The 18,842-nt window shown below is 46.0% G+C and overlaps 2 protein-coding genes across 17 annotated transcripts in view; one reads left to right on the top strand and one right to left on the bottom strand.

Moving 5' to 3' along the window:
- Nucleotides 1–79: 79 nt before the first annotated feature.
- si:dkey-5g14.1 (lysosomal proton-coupled steroid conjugate and bile acid symporter SLC46A3) lies at nucleotides 80–6,047 on the bottom strand. Of its 4 annotated transcripts, none has more exons than XM_061703207.1 (7): nucleotides 5,963–6,047; nucleotides 5,744–5,819; nucleotides 4,732–4,929; nucleotides 2,549–3,419; nucleotides 1,710–1,793; nucleotides 1,482–1,638; nucleotides 80–563 (listed from the first exon to the last, which is right to left on the bottom strand). In XM_061703207.1, the coding sequence occupies exons 3-7, from the start codon at nucleotides 4,915–4,917 to the stop codon at nucleotides 503–505; spliced, it is 1,359 nt and encodes a 452-aa protein (XP_061559191.1). In that variant the 5' UTR covers nucleotides 4,918–4,929; nucleotides 5,744–5,819; nucleotides 5,963–6,047; the 3' UTR covers nucleotides 80–502. The 4 variants fall into 4 exon arrangements, with proteins under 4 accessions (XP_061559191.1, XP_061559189.1, XP_061559190.1 ...); XM_061703205.1 differs by having other exon boundaries at nucleotides 5,744–5,863; nucleotides 5,963–6,037; XM_061703206.1 differs by having other exon boundaries at nucleotides 5,744–5,833; nucleotides 5,963–6,031.
- Nucleotides 6,048–6,165: 118 nt separating this feature from the next.
- Nucleotides 6,166–18,842, top strand: part of synj1 (synaptojanin 1) — a 31,246-nt gene continuing 18,569 nt past the window's right edge. For 5 of the 13 annotated variants that reach the window (XM_061701913.1, XM_061701914.1, XM_061701915.1 and 2 more), the window contains exons 1-12: nucleotides 6,166–7,009; nucleotides 8,294–8,451; nucleotides 8,529–8,615; nucleotides 9,727–9,994; nucleotides 10,358–10,583; nucleotides 11,173–11,256; nucleotides 11,469–11,546; nucleotides 15,181–15,242; nucleotides 16,290–16,386; nucleotides 16,739–16,914; nucleotides 17,649–17,730; nucleotides 18,300–18,452. In XM_061701913.1, coding sequence (XP_061557897.1) covers nucleotides 8,328–8,451; nucleotides 8,529–8,615; nucleotides 9,727–9,994; nucleotides 10,358–10,583; nucleotides 11,173–11,256; nucleotides 11,469–11,546; nucleotides 15,181–15,242; nucleotides 16,290–16,386; nucleotides 16,739–16,914; nucleotides 17,649–17,730; nucleotides 18,300–18,452 — 1,437 coding nt within the window. In that variant the 5' untranslated portion in view covers nucleotides 6,166–7,009; nucleotides 8,294–8,327. The other 8 variants (XM_061701918.1, XM_061701919.1, XM_061701920.1 and 5 more) reach the window with 5 other exon arrangements.

Here is an 18,842-nt window from a genome sequence, read left to right as displayed (position 1 = left end):
ACACTTTTGCATGACTGTCGTGTACTCCTGTGTCGACTCGAGAGAGCCCTCTAGTGGTGGCTTGGACAGGAAGACGACACACTTGATTTGTTTTTAAAAACAATTGTCAAACACACAACACACTGCACCGAACCTGACACATTATTCTTGTGACATACAATTACATTTTCATAGAAAATTATTTGTGTTTGTCAAGTCTCTCTAGTTTCCCTGAGGGAGCAAACTGCGGAGCATTTATTGCCTTTCACGTAGCGCGCCAAATGCTAATGCTACGCGATTACGGCGTTCCAATGTCAGAAGAGCCGGAGGACGACAACCCGCTTGACCTTTTTGTAAAACGGGCATCGGTGAGGTACTTCGGAAGAAGCGCAAGTGACAATTCCAGACGGGAAGTTCAAAGAAACGACAAAGAGCAGATTTGTTGGTTTGTTGGTTTTTTCAGCTTAGCAGCGGGTGGCGGTCCTCGGGCGCATCCTTGTCCGCTTGAGGACGCTCCTCCGACTCAGTCGTCCGCCGCCGCCTCGTCCTCGGCGGCCACCTCGGCTCCCATCGCGCACACCACGCTGGGGAGGCCAAACGTTTTCAGGATGAAGTCGCGTTTTCCGACCGGACGAATACATTGCGACACGCGCTGGGAACACAAAGTGTGCGCGTCCCAGTATTTGTGTCCATGAGTCCTGGGGTAGGGTTTCAAGTGAGGCTTTTGAGCTTTCAAGTTTGGATGAGGTTTCAAATGAGAGTTTCAATTTAGGCTGGAAAAGCGCAGGCGAGCGTTTCAAGTCTGGGTTTGGCTTTCAAATGAGAATTTCAAGTTGACGATAGGCTTGTGCTCCGAACTGACGGTTTCCAGCCTTAGGCTTTGAAATCAGGGGTTGGAGTCAGAGTTTTGGTTTCAAAGTTAGAGGTTCAAGTCTGGGGTAGGATTTTAAATGACGGTTTCAAGCAAGTCTGGTTTAGGGTGCAATCCTTGCGTTTTTGTCATAAATGATCCAGACGTCATGAAAACACACAAGTATGCATGACTTCGCTCAAGTCGTAGCCATACTACTACTCCAGTACAACTTGAGCGCTCCTCCTGTGTGCGCTCGGCGCAACAAAGCACACAGGAGGAGCGCACACTTTGCGCGTTTACAAGGAAGGCCGAGTGCAGCTACGAAAGTGCACATTTCCACAAAACATTTGCTCGCTCAGCATTTATTACGTAAGCAGTCATGTGGCAAGTCCACCTGCGAATTCTTCCGCAAACCCCTTTCAAGCTGCCTTTTCCTCATGTCGCCGTTCTGCGCGGAAGGTACCGCTGGAAAACGGTCGCTTCGATCCTGTCGCGCCGGCGGAGACCGCGGCGAATTTTGCTCGCGCTCTCACCGGGACGACGACGTCCGGGAGACGTCACCGTGACAACACGGCGACCGCTGCGCTCGGACGTCGCTCGTATAGGCCTACGTATTTACCGCCTATGTGTAAAACTGTAAAACACTTACCCCAGAAGCGCGGTCGGTATCACGCAAAGTCCGGCGGCGAGCAGGAAGACAAAAGCGGGGTACCGGGCCACCGTGGCGGCGTACACGGTATTGAAGACGGCCGCCGACACGTTGGCCGTCAGGACCTCCGCGAAGGAGAGCAAGGCGAACAACGCACCTGGCGAGAAAGAGGAAAAGCTCTTTAAGGTTTCAAGGTGACCGAGCGGCGGCGCCTCAACAAAAACTCACCCTGCTCGGACTTGCGGATGATTTTTGACATCATGGATCGCAGCACCGAGAAGGGCATGACGGACAGGAACATGGGAACCCGCGCTACGAGCACAGCAAAAACACAAGACGGCGTTACCGATCGTTCCTCCGGTGACACCTCGCTCGGTGACCTGCGTGCACTCACGGCCAACAACGAGGCGCTCTAAAGCGGCCACGCCAGCGCAATATCCGAAGCGAAGAGGAATTTTCGGGGTGTGGGTATACAGTAGCTAGCTAGCTAGCGAGCTAACCGCACGTCAAAATTGCGGCGGAAAAAAGCCGATGCGAACGAAGGCGCTCAAGTTCTCGGGGGAGGGGAGCGGGCGTGCGTCACGACGTGCCGTTTTCGACACGCCCAGAAATTCAAGAAAACTCAAAATGGTGAGAAACATCTGAATGCTCGATCTCCACTATTGAGTACTGCGTAGTTCTCAGTCGTTGCACGGGTTTCCGGCATTTATCTTGAAACATCTATCATGCGTTTAGAAACCAATCTCTGAATTCCCTTTCTAAGGAAATTAGAGTCTGAAAGGGAGGTACGAACGGCACCGCTAATGCGGAATCCTGACAAGGCAAAATGAGAGGCAACGGGAAGAACAGCTCTTTTCCGCTTGTGGAAACGTTTTGAAATGCCACAAACAAAAATGATCCCTGTGTATGATCTCCCTTTCTGCAATTTTGGAGCTTCTGAACGATCTCAGGTTTGACTTGGGGCCAGTCACAAGAAGGAGTCATGCCAAAAACTCTGCAGAGTCATCAATGAAGCTCACATGTTTTTGGCATGTGGGAGGAAGCCGAAGGATGCGCTAATATCTCACCTAGAAATATCAGCAAAGTGGTTTTGGAAAAGGCCACCACAGTCATGCCCACGGCCAAAGACAAGATGCCCATCAGCACCACAAGTAGCCGCGGGGCGCCGCAGTACGTGAAGGCGGCCACGCCGGCGAAGCTGAACAGGAAGACGGTGGCGGACAGTGCCGTGCCGTAGCCGATGAGAATCTCGGTCCAGCACAGCGGCTCGTTGAGCTCGTAGAGCACCAACAAGGAGAAGCCGCCCATGTGGGCGAAGGAGAAGCTGGCGAAGACGAAGATCAGCAGGACCAGCAGCCTTCGCCGCTTGGGGCCGACGCCGGCGAACATCCGGTAGATGGCGGAGAACATCTGCCGCACGGCAGACCGCCCGTCCGGGTCGGCGGCGCCGGCGTCCCGCGGCGTCACCGTCTCCTCCAGGATGAAGACGGCGTAGAGCAGGACCAGGACCTGGCACGCGGCCGAGGTCAGGAAGGGCCCGTCGAAGCCGGCCGCCCTCACGAAGTAGCCCGTGGATAGCGAGGCCGCGCCCGACAGCAGCCCGATCATCATGTCCAGCGCGGCGATGCGCAGCGTCATCCGCCGGCCGCCGCTTAGGTCGGCCACATACGCGAAGCAGCCGCCCAGGAAGGTGCCCAGGCCCCCGAAGAGCGCGGACAGGAGCGTGGCGCCGACGAGCAGGTAGACGTTCAGATTCAAGTAGGAGACCGCCAGCAGGGACAGCGTGTACAGCAGCGTGCCCGCAAGCGGCAGGACGATGGCCACCTTGCGCCCCGCGCGGTCGCTGTACGCCACCAGCAGGAGGGTGACGAGCAAGGAGGGCACGGCCGAAAGGACCTGAGAGTACAGCGAGAACAGGGACGCCCGCTCCTGCACCTCCTGGAGACGAAAGACCACACCGGAACGTCAAACAGACGGCAACTCGTGGCATTTGGCGCGTGCGCCACGTCACGTCAATTTGTCGTCGTGTTATTTAAGACTAGTTTGCTAGCTAATACTACACCGCGTCCCGAATTACTGTGCAAATGATCTACTTCTCTGATTTTCCTCAATAGTCGACGCAACTTATTCCAAAAAGATCACAGTGGTGGCGTCCAGTTGACACACGGGCCAACTCCGCAGATGGGACGAAGCTTGCCAGGCGTGCGCTTTTCTGTTGTTGCCTCAAACATCTGCTGGGCTACGTTTTGTTTGGCCTGTTATACATTTTGTAGCTTGTCGTGTCAATCTTTTGAAGTTTTGTGCTACCGTCAGATTCTGATGTATACTAATTACACTTTGACTTCCAAGTTGACGCTCTTCCTCTGTGTGTCAGTAAATATAAACAAAGCAGAAGTCACAACTAGCATAGTGGAAATAAACTTCTGCCCACCTGACGCAGCGACTAACTTTAGCGTTGTGGCGCACGCCTACAAAAACAGCAATTCAAGTGTATTTTGTCAAACGAACTCCTTTCTATTTATATATATATATTTATATAGTGGAGTCACTGCAAAATGTGCAGCATCAACAGCAAACACAAAAGATAAGAGGTTGACTTATAGCAATTTTTTGAACCGCTCAATCGACGGGCGTGATCAATTTAGGCCCTTTTACTCAGTTCAACTTAAGATATCGAGCAATCGAGCCGACACGGAATGGTTTTTACGTTTTTTCCAGACACAGGATACAATACTCACGCATCCTCTTTAACAAACTTAAATACTCGATGAAATACAGCGTGTAATACTTGAAAATTCAGTTTCGAGACACTTGTCGCTGATGTAGCAATAAAGTGGTGCCTTGAGATGTGACTCGTAAATCGTCTTTCCCCACTGAAATGAATGGAATTTGTCATGAATCTGCCGCGCCCCCACCCAAAAAAAAATCATAATTTCACGCAAGAATGCGTAATATGCATTTATTAAGCATAACCAATGTTACTGCAACTTACTGAGGACTGGCCATTTTCATGCATATCTGTATTATTCTGCCCTCTGGTGGCCGAGGCGCACACAACAAAAGGAGCAGCATAATGTCCATTGAATTGAAGAAAACAAATTGTTTCATTTAATGACAGCATTGCTGTGTGTTGTAGCGAGCGCGGTGAGGGAACGAATTCAAGTCGGCTCTGACGGCGCCACTGAGGTTTTATGCGCGAGCGGAGCACTTTGCACGCATGCGCTTTGTGCGGCTTATCCGACGGACTGGCCTGGAAGTAGGTGTGGTTGCGGCCGTCGCCGGCGCACGTGGACGTGTTGTCGGAGACCGGGTAGGTGCTATTGGTCAGCTGCTGCCACAGCCGCCGGTAGACGTACTGCAGCACCAGCGGGTACGTGAGGTACGCGGAGAAGGCGTACAGCGCCACCACGGGCTCCACCAGGTAAAGACCCTTCATCCTGCAGTAGTCCTACAAATAAAAATCATCATCATCATAATCATAGGATATGCATACAGTAAAGGCGAAGCAAAAACCGGCGACCGCATTCTCTTGAACTGGTGGTCAATTGTTGTCTGGCGATTTTTGCACAGGACGTTTCTAACATTATAGGATCTCTGACAGACAGAGAAAAACACCATTTTTAGCAAGCACGTTGGTATTTTTTTTTGTATTGTGACTGTTCAAAACGACTTAGGCAATGATGCAGTTAGGCAAACAAAAAATATTCATCAAAACAATTTGCGTTGGTTTCATTTTACTCCCTGCTGAGATTTGCTTTATTTCTCCTGATACCAAACATCCTTCCCCTCCAGAATTAATATGCATCAACCTACACAGAAATAGATTTCGTTTTTGTTTTTTTCCCCCTCTATGGATAATGTTAGAAGAATACGTGCTTCCTCTTGGAAAAGAATGTACCTTTTGTCAAATCGTATGCATATGTGATGACTTTGTTGAACATTGAAAACCAATTAACCAATTAGAAGATTATGGCAAATTTATTGCAATAGAGATGCTAAAACGTTTTACAGGTGAAACCAATTGACGTCGGAAAAATATTTTCGGTTTGCAACTAAAAATGAGCACCATATATTTGGCAATGTTCAGCACCACCTTGCACTGGGCTCTTCTTTCTTGGTTGTTAAAATGATTCTGTTAAAGTTGTTTGATTCTGGAGTATCGGTGCTTTAACATCAGAGTACTGCTAACGTTAATGACCACCCTTGTAATGACTACGCAATGTGTCCAGTGCTTGCAATTTGAATATTGACTATTCATTTACCAGTGAGCGTCGGTTCCACCAAGTCAGAAGCCGTGAAAACGTCTATGACGTTGTTAGGAAGGGGTTAACCCTAACCCTGGACACAGAAGACTGCTTGCATCAGCAAAGAGGTCCACGTCCCTCTCCAGACACACACAATTTAAAAAAAACACACACAATTTAAAAAAAAAAAAAAAACAAGAGACATTTTGCGCACTGCAAAGAAGAATCGCTTCTTACCCTTTTAACCAGTAGCGATGATCATCTTTTCGCTCTGACACGGCCAGCATAAGAAACCGGTCGTGTCTCTTATCGTTGTCAAAGGCGTCCGTGTTGTGAAACAGACAAGCGCCGCCCTCCTCCAAATCCGATTGGACGAGCTGCCTCATAAAATCCGCTGCCATTGGCGACTGTAGTCAATTATAAAAGAACGACTCGGACGACAAAACTTTCTTTTCTCGTTCCCGAGTTTATGATATTAAAATATGCATCAATGTGCCATGATTTAAGATATATCGATATATACGTTACATATGTGAGAGCGCGTATCAGATTTTCGAGCTGTGTTGTTAAACCAGCCAAATCCGATTGGACAGCCTGTTCCCATTGGCTAGTGACTGCTGTCGTTTGTAAAACAAGTTGGACGAGGACATTTTTTACAATCCCGTGTTTATTGTATTTAAAATAATCGTATATTTACTATGTATCAAGTTATATTGATATATTCGTTAACATTTGAGAGCGTGTCTCACATGTGTCGAGTTGTATTGTGAAATAAGCTAATTCCCGCCCAACTCCAAATGTGATTGGACGGGCTGCCTCCAAAGGTCCTCTGCCATTGGCTAAAGTAGACTGTCAATTACAAAAACGAGTTGGACGAGTACATTTTTACATTCCCGTGTATATTATTTTAGAATGTGCCTAGATTTGATGTATATTGCGCTGTATTGATATAAGAGCTACATATTGGAGTGCTTTTATTACAGTTGTTGCGTTTAGCGTAGCCTCTGTCACGCTCGGAGTTAGCGTCGCCTCGCGTTGGAATGTACCATTGTGCCAACGCAGCGGGAAGGATTTTGTGTTGTGACAGCGGCGTCGCAACCCGGTGGTGAGATTCGGTAAGGCCAACAAGAAGAAAATCCTCCTTCCGCTTTACCTGTTGTGGGGAATTTTTACATCGACACTAATGGAACTGACGCCGGTGGGACTACCTTAGGCGTTTACCCCCCCCCCCCCCCCCCACCCCCCCTAATGTCCACTACGCGACCAGACAGATTGTGTGTTTAGGTAATGCCGGATTGACGCAGCCATATACAATACCGCGTAAAGCTAGCGAATCAGTGATTAGGGCTAGCGAGCTAAAGCTAAGGCGGCTAAGATGATTCGCGATTCCGTCGGTTTAAAAATATGATATGCATATTTTTTTTACAAAACAAATAAAAAACATAATAAATAAACGGACTCAACGCGTTAGCGTTAGCCCTGCGTGTGTGGTCATTTATTTGTGTTTTAAATAAAAGTCGTGACTGTCCGTTTCAGCCCACCGGCCTCTTGTGTCCCCCAATGGCTTTCAATTTGTACACAGCCACGATTCACAATGTAACATAGCCCTTAAATGTGATTTACTGTCATATTTGACCGATTTAATACCTGTACTTCCTGTATATTGACATACAAGGCGACGGGTGTGCCGAATTGTGATTTCGAAATCATCCTCTATACGCAGTGAGCATATCACTCGGATGCTAGAACTGTAGCCTTAATGACAGCATGGTGCGCTAGTGGTCAACACGTCTGCCTCACAGTTTTGAGGTTCGAATCTTGGCCACGGCGTTTGCATGTTCTCTGGGTGCACCCACATTCCAAAAACAGGCATATCAGCTTCTTTGTAGACTCGAGTTTGTCCATTGGTGTGAAAGGATGTTTGTTTGTATGTGTTTTCCGATTGGCTGGCAACTAGCCCATGGTGTAGCTCGCCCTTCGTTATAGAAAATGGAGGAAGGCCATCGCCCAGATTCCAACCTGAGCCTCAGGACTGTGAGGCAGATTTGGTGCCCGCAGTATTATTTTGCTGTACAGTGTACCCCCGTATATTCTCCTATCTGTAGATTTTTGGGGGAACCTCTGCGCCGTTATTTGCTGAAAAACTCACCTATTCGCTCGTTTTGTGCCCAGGCCAATGGTGGCCTTATGGCGCTGAAGCAAATTGAGGTACTTCATTTAGACAAAAGTAGTCCTTTGCTGTCATCTGGTGGCATCCACACTACAGTATAAACTAGTACTGAAAAGGTAAAGTGCGCTGTGTCTGCTGCTTACACAACAGCACGTCATCTATTCCAATGTAAGCATCGTTACTGACGCCCACGTTATTCAGTGGGCCAGGCCCTGCCTTTTAAAGCACACAATAAAAGTCGCAGATACTACAGTGAGGATGGCGAGCCCGAGTGGACAAAAATAATGCTTGCAGCTTACAGGTGTATTTTGTTTTGCTATATTTGGTCACTCTATTTTTACTGTACAATGTTTGAATTTTTGTATATATCATTGTGAGTTTTGTCTTTTTTTTTTCAGTCCCAGTTGTAGGTCATTGCATCGGACATCAACAATGGCCTTCAGCAAAGGTTATCGCATCTACCACAAGCTGGACCCGCCTCCCTACAGCGTCATCGTGGAGACGCGCGCCAGGGAAGAGTGCCTCATGTTTGAGTCCGGGGCCGTTGCTGTCCTCTGTAAGGAATCCCTCTTATATTCACGTCGCCATTTTAGCGCACCACTCGTCTCACGTTTTGCTTCTCTTCGTCTTTAGCCGCGGCCGAGAAAGAAGCCATTAAAAACACATATTCCAAGATCGTGGATGCCTACGGGATCTTGGGCGTCCTCCGCCTTAACCTGGGTGAGCTACACTCACAAGATGGTGTCACTTGAACACATGGGCAGTGGTACTTTGACTTATGAGTGCTTCAACTTATGAGTTTTTCCAGTTACGAGCTGTGGCTTGGTTGATTCATTGAGTTATTTATTTATTTTTTTAAATTAGATTTTCCCTGCCTCCTTTCCTTCTTTTTCATTTCTTTTTCATAAACGCATAGCAAAAAAATAATAATTGGGGAACAGATTAATGGCATTTGAATTAATTTCAATGGGGGAAATTGATTTGACATTCGAGCTTGGTCCAAGATCGAATTAAGGACCGTAAGTTAAGGTTACCACAGTTGATAGGGTTGGGCACTGCTTTTATTGATTAATTCAAGATAATTTGTCAGGACAATTTGTTGGAACATATCCCCTTACTTTATTTCTATTTTTATTGATACAAGTTAATGCTGGGGCGGGGGGGTTCAAAGCTTCCTTGGTATAAAGAGAAATAAATAAATCCCTTCTAACTTGTTTTGAACAATTTCCGAGTCATTTTCTTTTTCTAAAAGAACGGGAAAAAGACGGAACTTTTGTTTTTAGGCAGGGCTGTCAAACAATTTTTTGGCGCAGGCCATGTAGTTGCGGTTCCCCTCAGAGGGCTGTTATGACTGTGAAACCATACAAATGTTTAATCGCATCATCATATTACAGATGTACAAGATAATGAATCGCGCAGTTCTCCAAATAAGAGGCGAGTCGTGCTTGCTTCAAGCTGTTTGTCAGTCCGAGTTGAAGTTTACTGTACAACTCACACATAAAACAAAATATAATTAAATTAAATCGCATTTATTTAAACATCAAAATGGTCAACCAAACTATTTATTGTTTCACCAAATTCTGCTAGCTTCATGCTAACATATAATACGAAACACCATAGACTGGTTAACGCAAATTAGGATAGATTTTACGGTAATTCTAAACCTTCAAACTACTACTACTGTAACACAAACGAAGCAGCAAGTCGTACGAACAAAGTATATATTCTCCTTGCGGGAACGATGAACCCTGATATCCGGGGGTTTGGTGTATCAAGAGGCACCGAGGTCCGAAGAACCTTCCAAAATCTTCCCCCTCTTTCCGTACGGCAGGCGACTCGATGCTCCACAGCCTGGTGGTGGTGACGGGCTGCAGCTCGGTGGGCAAGGTGCAGGAGTCGGAGGTCTTCCGGGTGACGCAGACGGACTTCGTGTCGCTGAAGAACGACCCCGGCGACGAGGAGCGCATCGCCGAGGTGCGCAAGGTGCTCAATTCGGGGCACTTCTACTTTGCCTGGTCCGCCACGGGCGTCAGCATGGACCTGAGCCTCAACGCTCGGCGCCGCATCCTGGAGGACACCACGGACAACCGCTTCTTCTGGTAAGAGCTCCAACAGTCCACCCTTGAGCAAGTCCAGACGCCGATAATAGACACGCCCTCCCGCCTTCTAATGAATTCATTCATGTCACGCCCAGTTGAAGTTTACTGTCAAACTAAACTTTTGTGGTGACTCCTCCCCTCACTTCAACATAGTTCATCGGCTTCTATTAGACAGACCAAAGCACTGTCTGATAGAAAAGTAGTCCTTTGACGCCATCTGTGGCATCTATAGGCAGTTGGAAACTAACCCACAGATTTTGGCTACTTGCGGCAGTGTTCGGTCCCCCTATCCTACCGTGTGAAGTTGCTTCAGATTTTTGGTCTCGCTCCAGAATACGTGCCTCACCCCTGTTCCCCTACTAGGAACCAGTCCCTGCACCTGCACCTGAAGCACTACGGCGTCAACTGCGACGACTGGCTGCTGAGGCTGATGTGCGGCGGCGTGGAGATCCGCACCATCTACGCCGGGCACAAGCAGGCCAAGGCGTGCGTGTTCTCGCGCCTCAGCTCGGAGCGGGCCGGCACGCGCTTCAACGTGCGCGGCACCAACGACGACGGCCAGGTGGCCAACTTTGTGGAGACCGAGCAGGTGGGCGGCAAAACCGGACGACGCTGGATTATTTGCAGGAGTCGTGTGGATTTCCATCGTGCAAAGTGGTAGTTTTTGTTTCGTGGATTCTTTCTAGTCATTTATTTCAACTTTTCAATCACGAATAGCTGGCGAGGGGAGCGATCACTTGGGAATACTCTCCAGAGCAGTTTGATGCAGTTGTCTCATCAGCTCGTGTGGATGCTCTTTCGTGTCCTGCCGAGCTTCCGTCAGTCTGCACACATGCTCTAAGTAAATAGTTTGTTTGCACGCTGGTTATCTATTCACTCTTCCGCAGCGAGGCTTGCTTTCTGTTTGATGTAAACGTACGGAACATCTGGCTTCATGTTGAGCCTTTCCTATTTGATTGTTGATTGTGTGGCAAATAGTCTCACTGTGGATCAATGGTGAGAAGTAACAAAAGTACAAATTCTTTGTTCATTACAGTACTTCAATTTTGTCCACGTATCTGTACTAAACAACTTTTGATTCCAACATTTGTAAACTTATATCTGCACTTTGTACTCGTGACTTACTTTTTGTTGTCTTTTTTTAATGTTTCATTTCACTGTGTCCTTGCGCGGAACAGGCCATCTTCCTGGATGAGAGCGCGTCCTCGTTCATCCAGATCCGTGGCTCCATCCCGCTGTTTTGGGAGCAGCCGGGGATCCAAGTAAGGCAAACGCAAATCCACTCGTACACACAATCGGCCGGGGCGTTCTAAACGGCTGAGCACGCGAAAGCATGTGAATGATACCCACGCCGGTCTGAGCTACGCAAACGTCCATTTCACTTTGGCGCGTCGGGAGCGTCGCGTTTGACGCGGCGACGGCAGCCGAGCGTCGCCGGCCGTTTAACACATGTCCGTGTCCGTACTGTGTTCAGAAAAAGACCCTCAAGGGGGTTTTGTTGCACCTGAACGACAATCGGCAAGCCGATCGACGCCATGACAACCCTCACTTGGTATAAGGCTCTTTTTTTGTTTGTTTGTTTGTTTTGTTTGTTCTGCTATTGTTGGTTTTGGGCTCGCTCTTTTAGGGGAATCTGTGCAGTGTCAATCCAATACAGTAGAGTGCAGCGGTACCTGTGCCAGTGCCTCAAAATGTCAGCTTGGAGTGAGCTTCAGATATGCTGCAGCTCGAGGTAAGTTGGGGAAAATCGAGCAATTAAGGCACTGTAATGCTTTCGAGTGTGGGAAAGGAGAAGACAGCCGCCGATGCACTTTCAACAGTTTATTGAAAGGGACGAACAGTCAAACACTGAGAAATACAAAATGATGACACTCTCAAGGAGCTGCTGTAGGCCGCAACTGGTGTCCAGACACTCAGACGCAGACCAACCCGATGCCAGTTCCTGACGTCATTCACGCGGCCACGCCTCTTAAAGTACGACAGTACATTCCACCAAATTGGGGCTATTGGCCTCCCCAGGAAATAAAATGTAACTCCAAATTAACTTAAATATCAAAGTGTCCTACACATTGATTTGTTTAGCATATTGAAGAAGTATAATTTAAAAGATTAATTTAAACTACCTTGAGTGCTGGGAAAAAAAACATTTGTCCTGTCCCGGCTTCCTCGAATTAGACTTCACTATGAGATATAATAATTTAAATCCTTTAGAAAGGCTGTTGTTTTTTCACATATTTGTCCCAACTGTATTTTAAAGTTTGTCTTTAAAGAAAAAAGAGAACAAAAAATGTAATTCACATGTTGGTTGTGTCTCTGGGTTTTCACTCAGTCTTGTTCCTGCTAACACATTACCCTCTCTGAAAAATTAGAAATTTGTTTGGCTCACTGTAATGTGCTTATTGTCAACATGGTATTAGTAGAAATGCCATGTGCTCAAATGAGGAGTTTAAATACAAAAACATAATTGTTCCAATACAAATTTGGAGTAGTTCAATACGTGAATGATCAGATTTAAGATGCAAATTGAAGTTCATTTTGAGAGTTACAGCAAGCAAATAGCACAATTACACTTTATAAAGCCAGTTTATTTTTTTACATCCTCTAATGTTGTCATACTAGACTGCTATTTTTCGCTAAACTGTCATTGGCCACAGTTTCTTTTACCATGGATTGGAGAAAATGCGTGTTTTTTTAATTGTATTTTCTTTCAATCAGCTTTGACCTAAGATGTTTTTGGCTGTTAATTTGACATTGCACAGTTGGTGTTTTTCCAGGGGGGCCTCAATATTGGTAGATGCAGCAGTCGCTAAAGGGCCTTTCTCTGCTTTCCTCAGCTCCCCGACATCTTTGGTCAGGTGAGAGCCTGGTCTGAAAACATCCCCCTCACCCCCCACCTCAAAGCGCTTCTCCTCATTTGTTAGTCTGCAGCTGGCCACATGCTGCTAACTCAAGAGCGAAACACAGGGGCGGAGAACCGGGGCTTGTTTTCAGACGCTTTTAGAGTTTTGTTAGTGCTTCCTTCTTCTGAGGTTCTGCGCCACCTGTTCCCTCCACCAATGTCTGCTCTCTGGTCTGGTAGTTAAGGAAGTTATGAGACTAAAAATTGACCAGCTGTCAAGTTGAACAATCATTCACTGAGAGCCTCTTCTCTTTTTAAAATGTCTTTTATCAGTTTTTCAATTAAAATCATCAAGATTCCACTGTTAGTATTGGCCTATCCTGTTTTTTTGTTTAGTTTTTTCCTCCCAAAACAAATCTGCGCATTGGTCAACTGAGACAACTTGACTGCTTTTCCAAAATGGAATAAACGTGTCACTGGAGTAGCACTGCAGGTGGAGGAAACGAGAGCGGCACAGGGATTAGGGTGTAAGTCAGCCATGCCTCTCGGATGGCGGGAAGTTATTAAATATGCATCGCTCCAAGCGACACCGACAGGAAGCAGTGACAAAACGAAGCGTGCTGCACCTCACAATGCAAGCAATTAGAAACTCAGTAGTGCTTGGAGAGCAACTTTAGGAAGAGAAGGAAGAAAGGAATGCTTGCCATGATGACAAGCAGAAACCTGCTAAATTCCTGTGCTTCCAGGTGGGGCTGGGGTCACTTGTGCGCGCCTGACTTCTGTGCTCCAGATGAGGGTTTGCAATGAGTCACCGAACACCAGGAAGTGTAGGAAATGCATTCAATGACCCGAAAAGTATGTTCCAGGCTTATTCCAAAATGGAATGAATTCATTCATTCATTCTGTGGATTTTGAAAGCTCCATCAAAAAATGCTCTTTAAATGGCTGGCAAAATGGAGAACTCTGCTTTGAAAATAACTGGCAGTGAAGGAATTAAGATTAGTGCAAAAAACTTCACGGTCTGTTCATGGATCTTGAAATTAGCTTTTCCAAATTGAAGACCTTCATTGACCTTGGAAATGCTCCTTAGGTCTGTGGTTCCAAGGTCTTAAATGTTGCATTGTCATCGAACTGGCAGAAAAATTTACTGAACTGAACATGAAATAAAAGGAAAAAAATAATTTTAAAAAATAACTAAGTACAGTGGAACCTCAATAGAACAAACTAATGGGGAAGGGGGTCGTCCGATAAAGCCGATTGTCCTTTACATCGAAGCACTTTTTTTTTTTTTTTGGGAGACCATATACACCCATATTACTGTACAGTACAAAATTATTGTTTTGTTGTAGTTGTTTTTTGTTGTTGGCTAAAACACCCAGTACAGTACAAAAGTTATTGTAAATATTTAAAAAAGCTTGAAATTTTTTGAAAGTGTCACATTTTACACAAACTTGTCACGCCAATGTGCTTGGTCATGGTGTCATTGTTGACGTGCAGTACTCATCCCAGGCGAGTCGCTGTCATGAGCCGCGAGGAATTAGTGCGCTTTTTAGTTCCAAATCCATTGCTGAAGGCGAAGGGCTTGACAAAAAAAATGCTCCTGTACCAAAAATAGCTTGTTCCAGACTCCAAAGACTCCATCGTCACATGGCCGCCACATCAATGCCCCGCATTCAACATGGCCGCCACGCAGGCACGGGAGGCACGTCTTTTGGAATTGGATCTAGTCATATTGTATATCTGGACCCGGAAATACATCGGTCCCGTGTTCTTCCTGCGTTGCGCCACAGCTCCAGTGGCCAATTCTGGAACTAACAGGCTTTGTCAACGGCATTTTAAGTGACAAATGGAAACAAATTTGGACACATTTTTCAGTCCCGATGGTCCGTTTTGTCCGATAGCCGTTATAGTGGGATCCATTTTATCAAGGTTCCACTGTATTAACCTTTTTTTTTTTTTTTTTTTTTTTTTATAAACTTGTGAGAATGACTGGCTCATTTGTCCATTTTAAAATTTTTGTGCCACCCCTAGCCTATAGTATATAAACGTATGGGCCAAAATCAATCCTTGACCTGTACCTGCTCTGCAACCAATGATTTGTCATTTTTGTGTAGTCCTGATACCGCTCCCCACCCCCCAAAATAAAAACAATCAACAAACATCTTTGGTGGAAGTGATGAAAGTGGAAGTACTGTAGATGACGCTTAGTTGTGTGCCCCTATGCCCGTGTGTCCTACGCCCTTTGCCACTTTCAAGTTCTTTGTGCAAACGCTGATCTTTGTTCGCAGATTTTTTTTGCCCACCCGCAACATGTGTTTATGCGTCTCTTTCTGTGTGTGCCCCGCAGGTCGGCTCTCACCGCGTCAAACTCTCACGAGGATTTGAAGCCAACGCACCGGCCTTTGAAAGGTACTTCCAAGTATACTCGATTTATTGTCACCGTCAGGAAGGACACGAGAGAGCTGCTAGATGAGCTGCCAGAGTTAGTGGCCTAAAAGTCATCATCATTGGCCTTGGCCTCTCACAGACGAACAGTTCATCAAAATGTTGTCATATCTCTGTTGAGTGCTGGCGAACATTTTGTGTGTAGGTGCGCAGTCACTCGCTTCTTAGATGGCCGTCCTTATCTCTGTGCCACACCTTGCGCACGTCCAACCTTATCATCTTTTCTGGCTGCTGTATCAGTGTCAGGCTGGTGACCACATTGCAGGACAACTACGACTAATCACACACGCCTTGTAGTCCTGGATTAAACCCCAAACTAAAACTTACAAAAACAAACTAACAAACAGATACCATTGCTGACAAAGCAGAAGCAGAAGATAATGACAAAGGAAACGCCAGGAATCCTACTTTGACGTTAGCGCCTAAAACTACAGTATTTTATTCATCCCTGAAGGACAGTTCTGTTTCACAGCCTTTGTGGGAAACTGAAATAGAAATACAAACTGACAACCGTAACTTCAGAAAGATTATTTAAAAAAAAAAAAAAAAAAGATAATAACCATAATATGATCGGACCCTCCGTCGCACCTCCACAGCCGCCGGGGAGATGGCAAAGGGAAGTTTGCAAAATGAGCCTAAAACGACCGCTTCTAACCACAATGACTGACTTCCTTCCTTATGTCGCTAAGTCAAACAGGCTTTGTGGGCTGAATTTTCGAAGATTTTAAGTAATCAGATTTCGCTGCCATGCTCCACCAACAAGCAATGATGAAAACAGAAATATTTGACAATTTAGCATCATCCATCTGTCTAGACGTTCAAATCTGGCGGCAATCGCCCACGATCTCTAGGAAAAGTCGGTTTTTGAAGGACCCCAAGAAATGACTGAGCCTAAAATGGCTGACTTACTTATTTTGTAGGTCAAGTCATGATAGACATGACTACCTAACTTGTTGCTAAGGGAAACTGGCTTTTTTTTTTCGAAGGGTTAGTTTGGTTATGTTTTTTCAGACACTTCACCGCCTTGAAGAGGTTGTATGGCAAGCAGGTGATTATCAATCTGCTTGGCAGTAAGGAAGGAGAACACATGCTCAGCAAAGCCTTTCAGGTGAGAACCAAAAAAAGCCAAAAATGTATTCTCAAGGGTTTTTAAATGTTTTATTTATTTATTTATTTTTTCGAGTTTGTAGCATCTAGAACTAGTGGTACGCAGGCTCCCTCTAGTGGTATGAAAAGAATCGCTGACTTAATTGTTTAAACTGTGCGTAATGTTGCAGTGGGTTCAAACTTTTTGTCATCCAGTACTATGCATTTTTAAGTTTTATTAAACGTTATGGTCATTATGGTACTTGCATAGTGATGTTTTTTTAGGCGGTACTTTGTGTAAAAGCCCTTGAGATTTACTGCACTAGAAAGCATATTTGGAGTGCGTCCGTTGATGTATTTTCTTTTGTTTCCAGAGTCACTTGAAGGCGTCGGAGCACGGAGCATCCGTCAAGATGGTCAACTTTGACTACCACCAGAACGTTCGCGGCGGCAAGGCGGACAAGCTGCACAGCGTGCTCAAGCCGCAGCTCGGCAAGTTCGTGGAAGAGTGCGGCTTCTTCTACTACTCGGAAGAGATGGGCATCACCAGGTGACGCAGACATTGTACATAGACAATGATGCCTGTCGATACGATACGACCCGACTTGCGGATTTTTGGGGATACGAGCCGTCGTTCATGTGATTTTTATTTTTTATTTTTGTATGTTTGAAAACATTTAGATACAAGTGCTAGACAGTGGAAGTGACCTCAACTCAACCCACTTGCAATATTACTGCAGTTTACTGAGGTGCTTACAATAGTTGTGAAAGTCTTCTTCGTGTCTTCATGACTGTGTTATACTGCCAAGTCGCACACACCAGAAGGCGTCACAATGAATTTATCATGATGCACAAAGTATTTAATTCTTTACATTTTTAAACACATTACCCCTCTAAAAAATGTTGAGTTTTTTTGTGGAGGCTGGAAGTGATTAAGGGCATTTCTATTTATTTCAGTGGGGGAAAATGATTTGAGATGTGTGTTTTGAGTTGCGAGTGTGGTCACGGAATGAATCAATCGTGTCATCAAGGCACTACTGTAGTATGTTTTCGGGAAAATGGGGAACAAGACTTGCTTAATAACCCAAGTAAGGGTTTGACGAAACTTGCTTGACCGGCTTGATTTTTGCCACAGTAACTTGGGCCTTGCTTGAAACTTGAAGATTAAGATTTACTTCAAACTTGTGACTTACTCCCACCTCTGGCATGTGCACGTGTGTGTGTGTGTGTTTTTATATGGTGTCTTTTTGAAATCCATCCTTAAAACATATTTGTCTTTTTTAGGAGCCAGGGTGGCACCATCAGGACAAACTGCCTGGACTGTTTAGACAGAACCAACAGCGTCCAAGCCTTCTTTGCCCTAGAGGTACTGTAGTGGTGTCCCAAAAACCTTTTTTTTCAACTGTGACGTTATGCATTTTATCCCCACAATTTATGAGGTCCCAGGTGTCTTCATGGAAGACACCTGGGACCTCTCTGACCTTCCTCTGTCAATATAAACAATTGTATTTTCCCACATGGAGGCAGCTCTTCATCAGCAATCCACCGAATTGCACTTTGTCATGTCCGTGCATGTGGCACATGAAATAACGCTAACTCTGCAGATGTGTTTACCTTTTGGCTTTAACTTTACAGTGCTTCTGTGTGCCACCGCTTGATGGATCTTCACCCAGCCTAGCTTCCAAGTCATGGGCCAAGATACTCTATATGAGACAGTGTTTTGTAAATTATCCCCACTGTTTCATCTCGATGAGTGGAAATTCCAAACGCCTCGCTCACAGACATTTTTTCAGACATAGACAACTGACAACCCATTGACTTAGTTGTTTAATTTCACACTTTGAGTGTGACCCAACTATTTGTATATAAGATGTTAAAAAGTCACATTTTCATGGTATTTCTCCTTTGAAATAATGTCTTCACCACCTCTCTCAGATGCTGGCCAAGCAGCTTGAGGAAATGGGCCTGACGGAGAAGCCTCAGCTGGTTGCCCGCTTCCAGGAGGTCTTCAGGACCATGTGGTCCGCCAACGGCGACTCGATCAGCAAGATCTACGCGGGCACCGGCGCCCTGGACGGCAAGGCTAAGGTGGTGCACCCACATTCCGCTTCTACGCGCACGCCGCTAGGCAGATGCCTTGCAAGAGCGCCGCCATGCTGTGCTGTGTGTTGTATACATTACTGTGTGGTCTCGTAACTCGCGCGTGTGTGTGTGTGTGTGTGTTATCTCTTTCTGCCGCCCTCCGGAATGCTCTGCATGTGCGGTAAGTTCCCGTTTGAGCTTCCCCATCCTTTTTCCGAATCCCTGGTTTCAGTTTTCCTGGCGGGGTGGGATGAACAGCTTTTCTTCTTGTGTGGTTTCTATTTGATTTGAGGAATCCTTTTTTTTTTTCTCATGATGAGGTTTTGTCGGAGTGGCTCTTTTATCACAGTGATTCCCAACCACTGTTAAATTAGCCAATGTCACTTCATCTCACTC

This window comes from Phycodurus eques, chromosome 17 (assembly GCF_024500275.1).
Source record: "Phycodurus eques isolate BA_2022a chromosome 17, UOR_Pequ_1.1, whole genome shotgun sequence".
In the NCBI taxonomy this organism is placed as follows: Eukaryota; Metazoa; Chordata; class Actinopteri; order Syngnathiformes; family Syngnathidae; genus Phycodurus; species Phycodurus eques.
This window is presented reverse-complemented; position numbering and strand designations above follow the sequence as displayed.

What these genes read in the sequence shown, in the direction of transcription:
- si:dkey-5g14.1 (XM_061703207.1), bottom strand. Translation starts at nt 4,917, where the DNA reads ATGAAGGGTCTTTACCTGGTGGAGCCCGTGGTGGCGCTGTACGCCTTC. An exon ending in CACTTTGCTGATATTTCTAG is followed by an intron (nt 1,794 to 2,548) that starts GTGAGATATTAG and finishes CTGTGCTCGTAG; the next exon opens with CGCGGGTTCCCATGTTCCTG. An exon ending in ATACCGACCGCGCTTCTGGG is followed by an intron (nt 564 to 1,481) that starts GTAAGTGTTTTA and finishes TGGCCTCCCCAG; the next exon opens with CGTGGTGTGCGCGATGGGAG.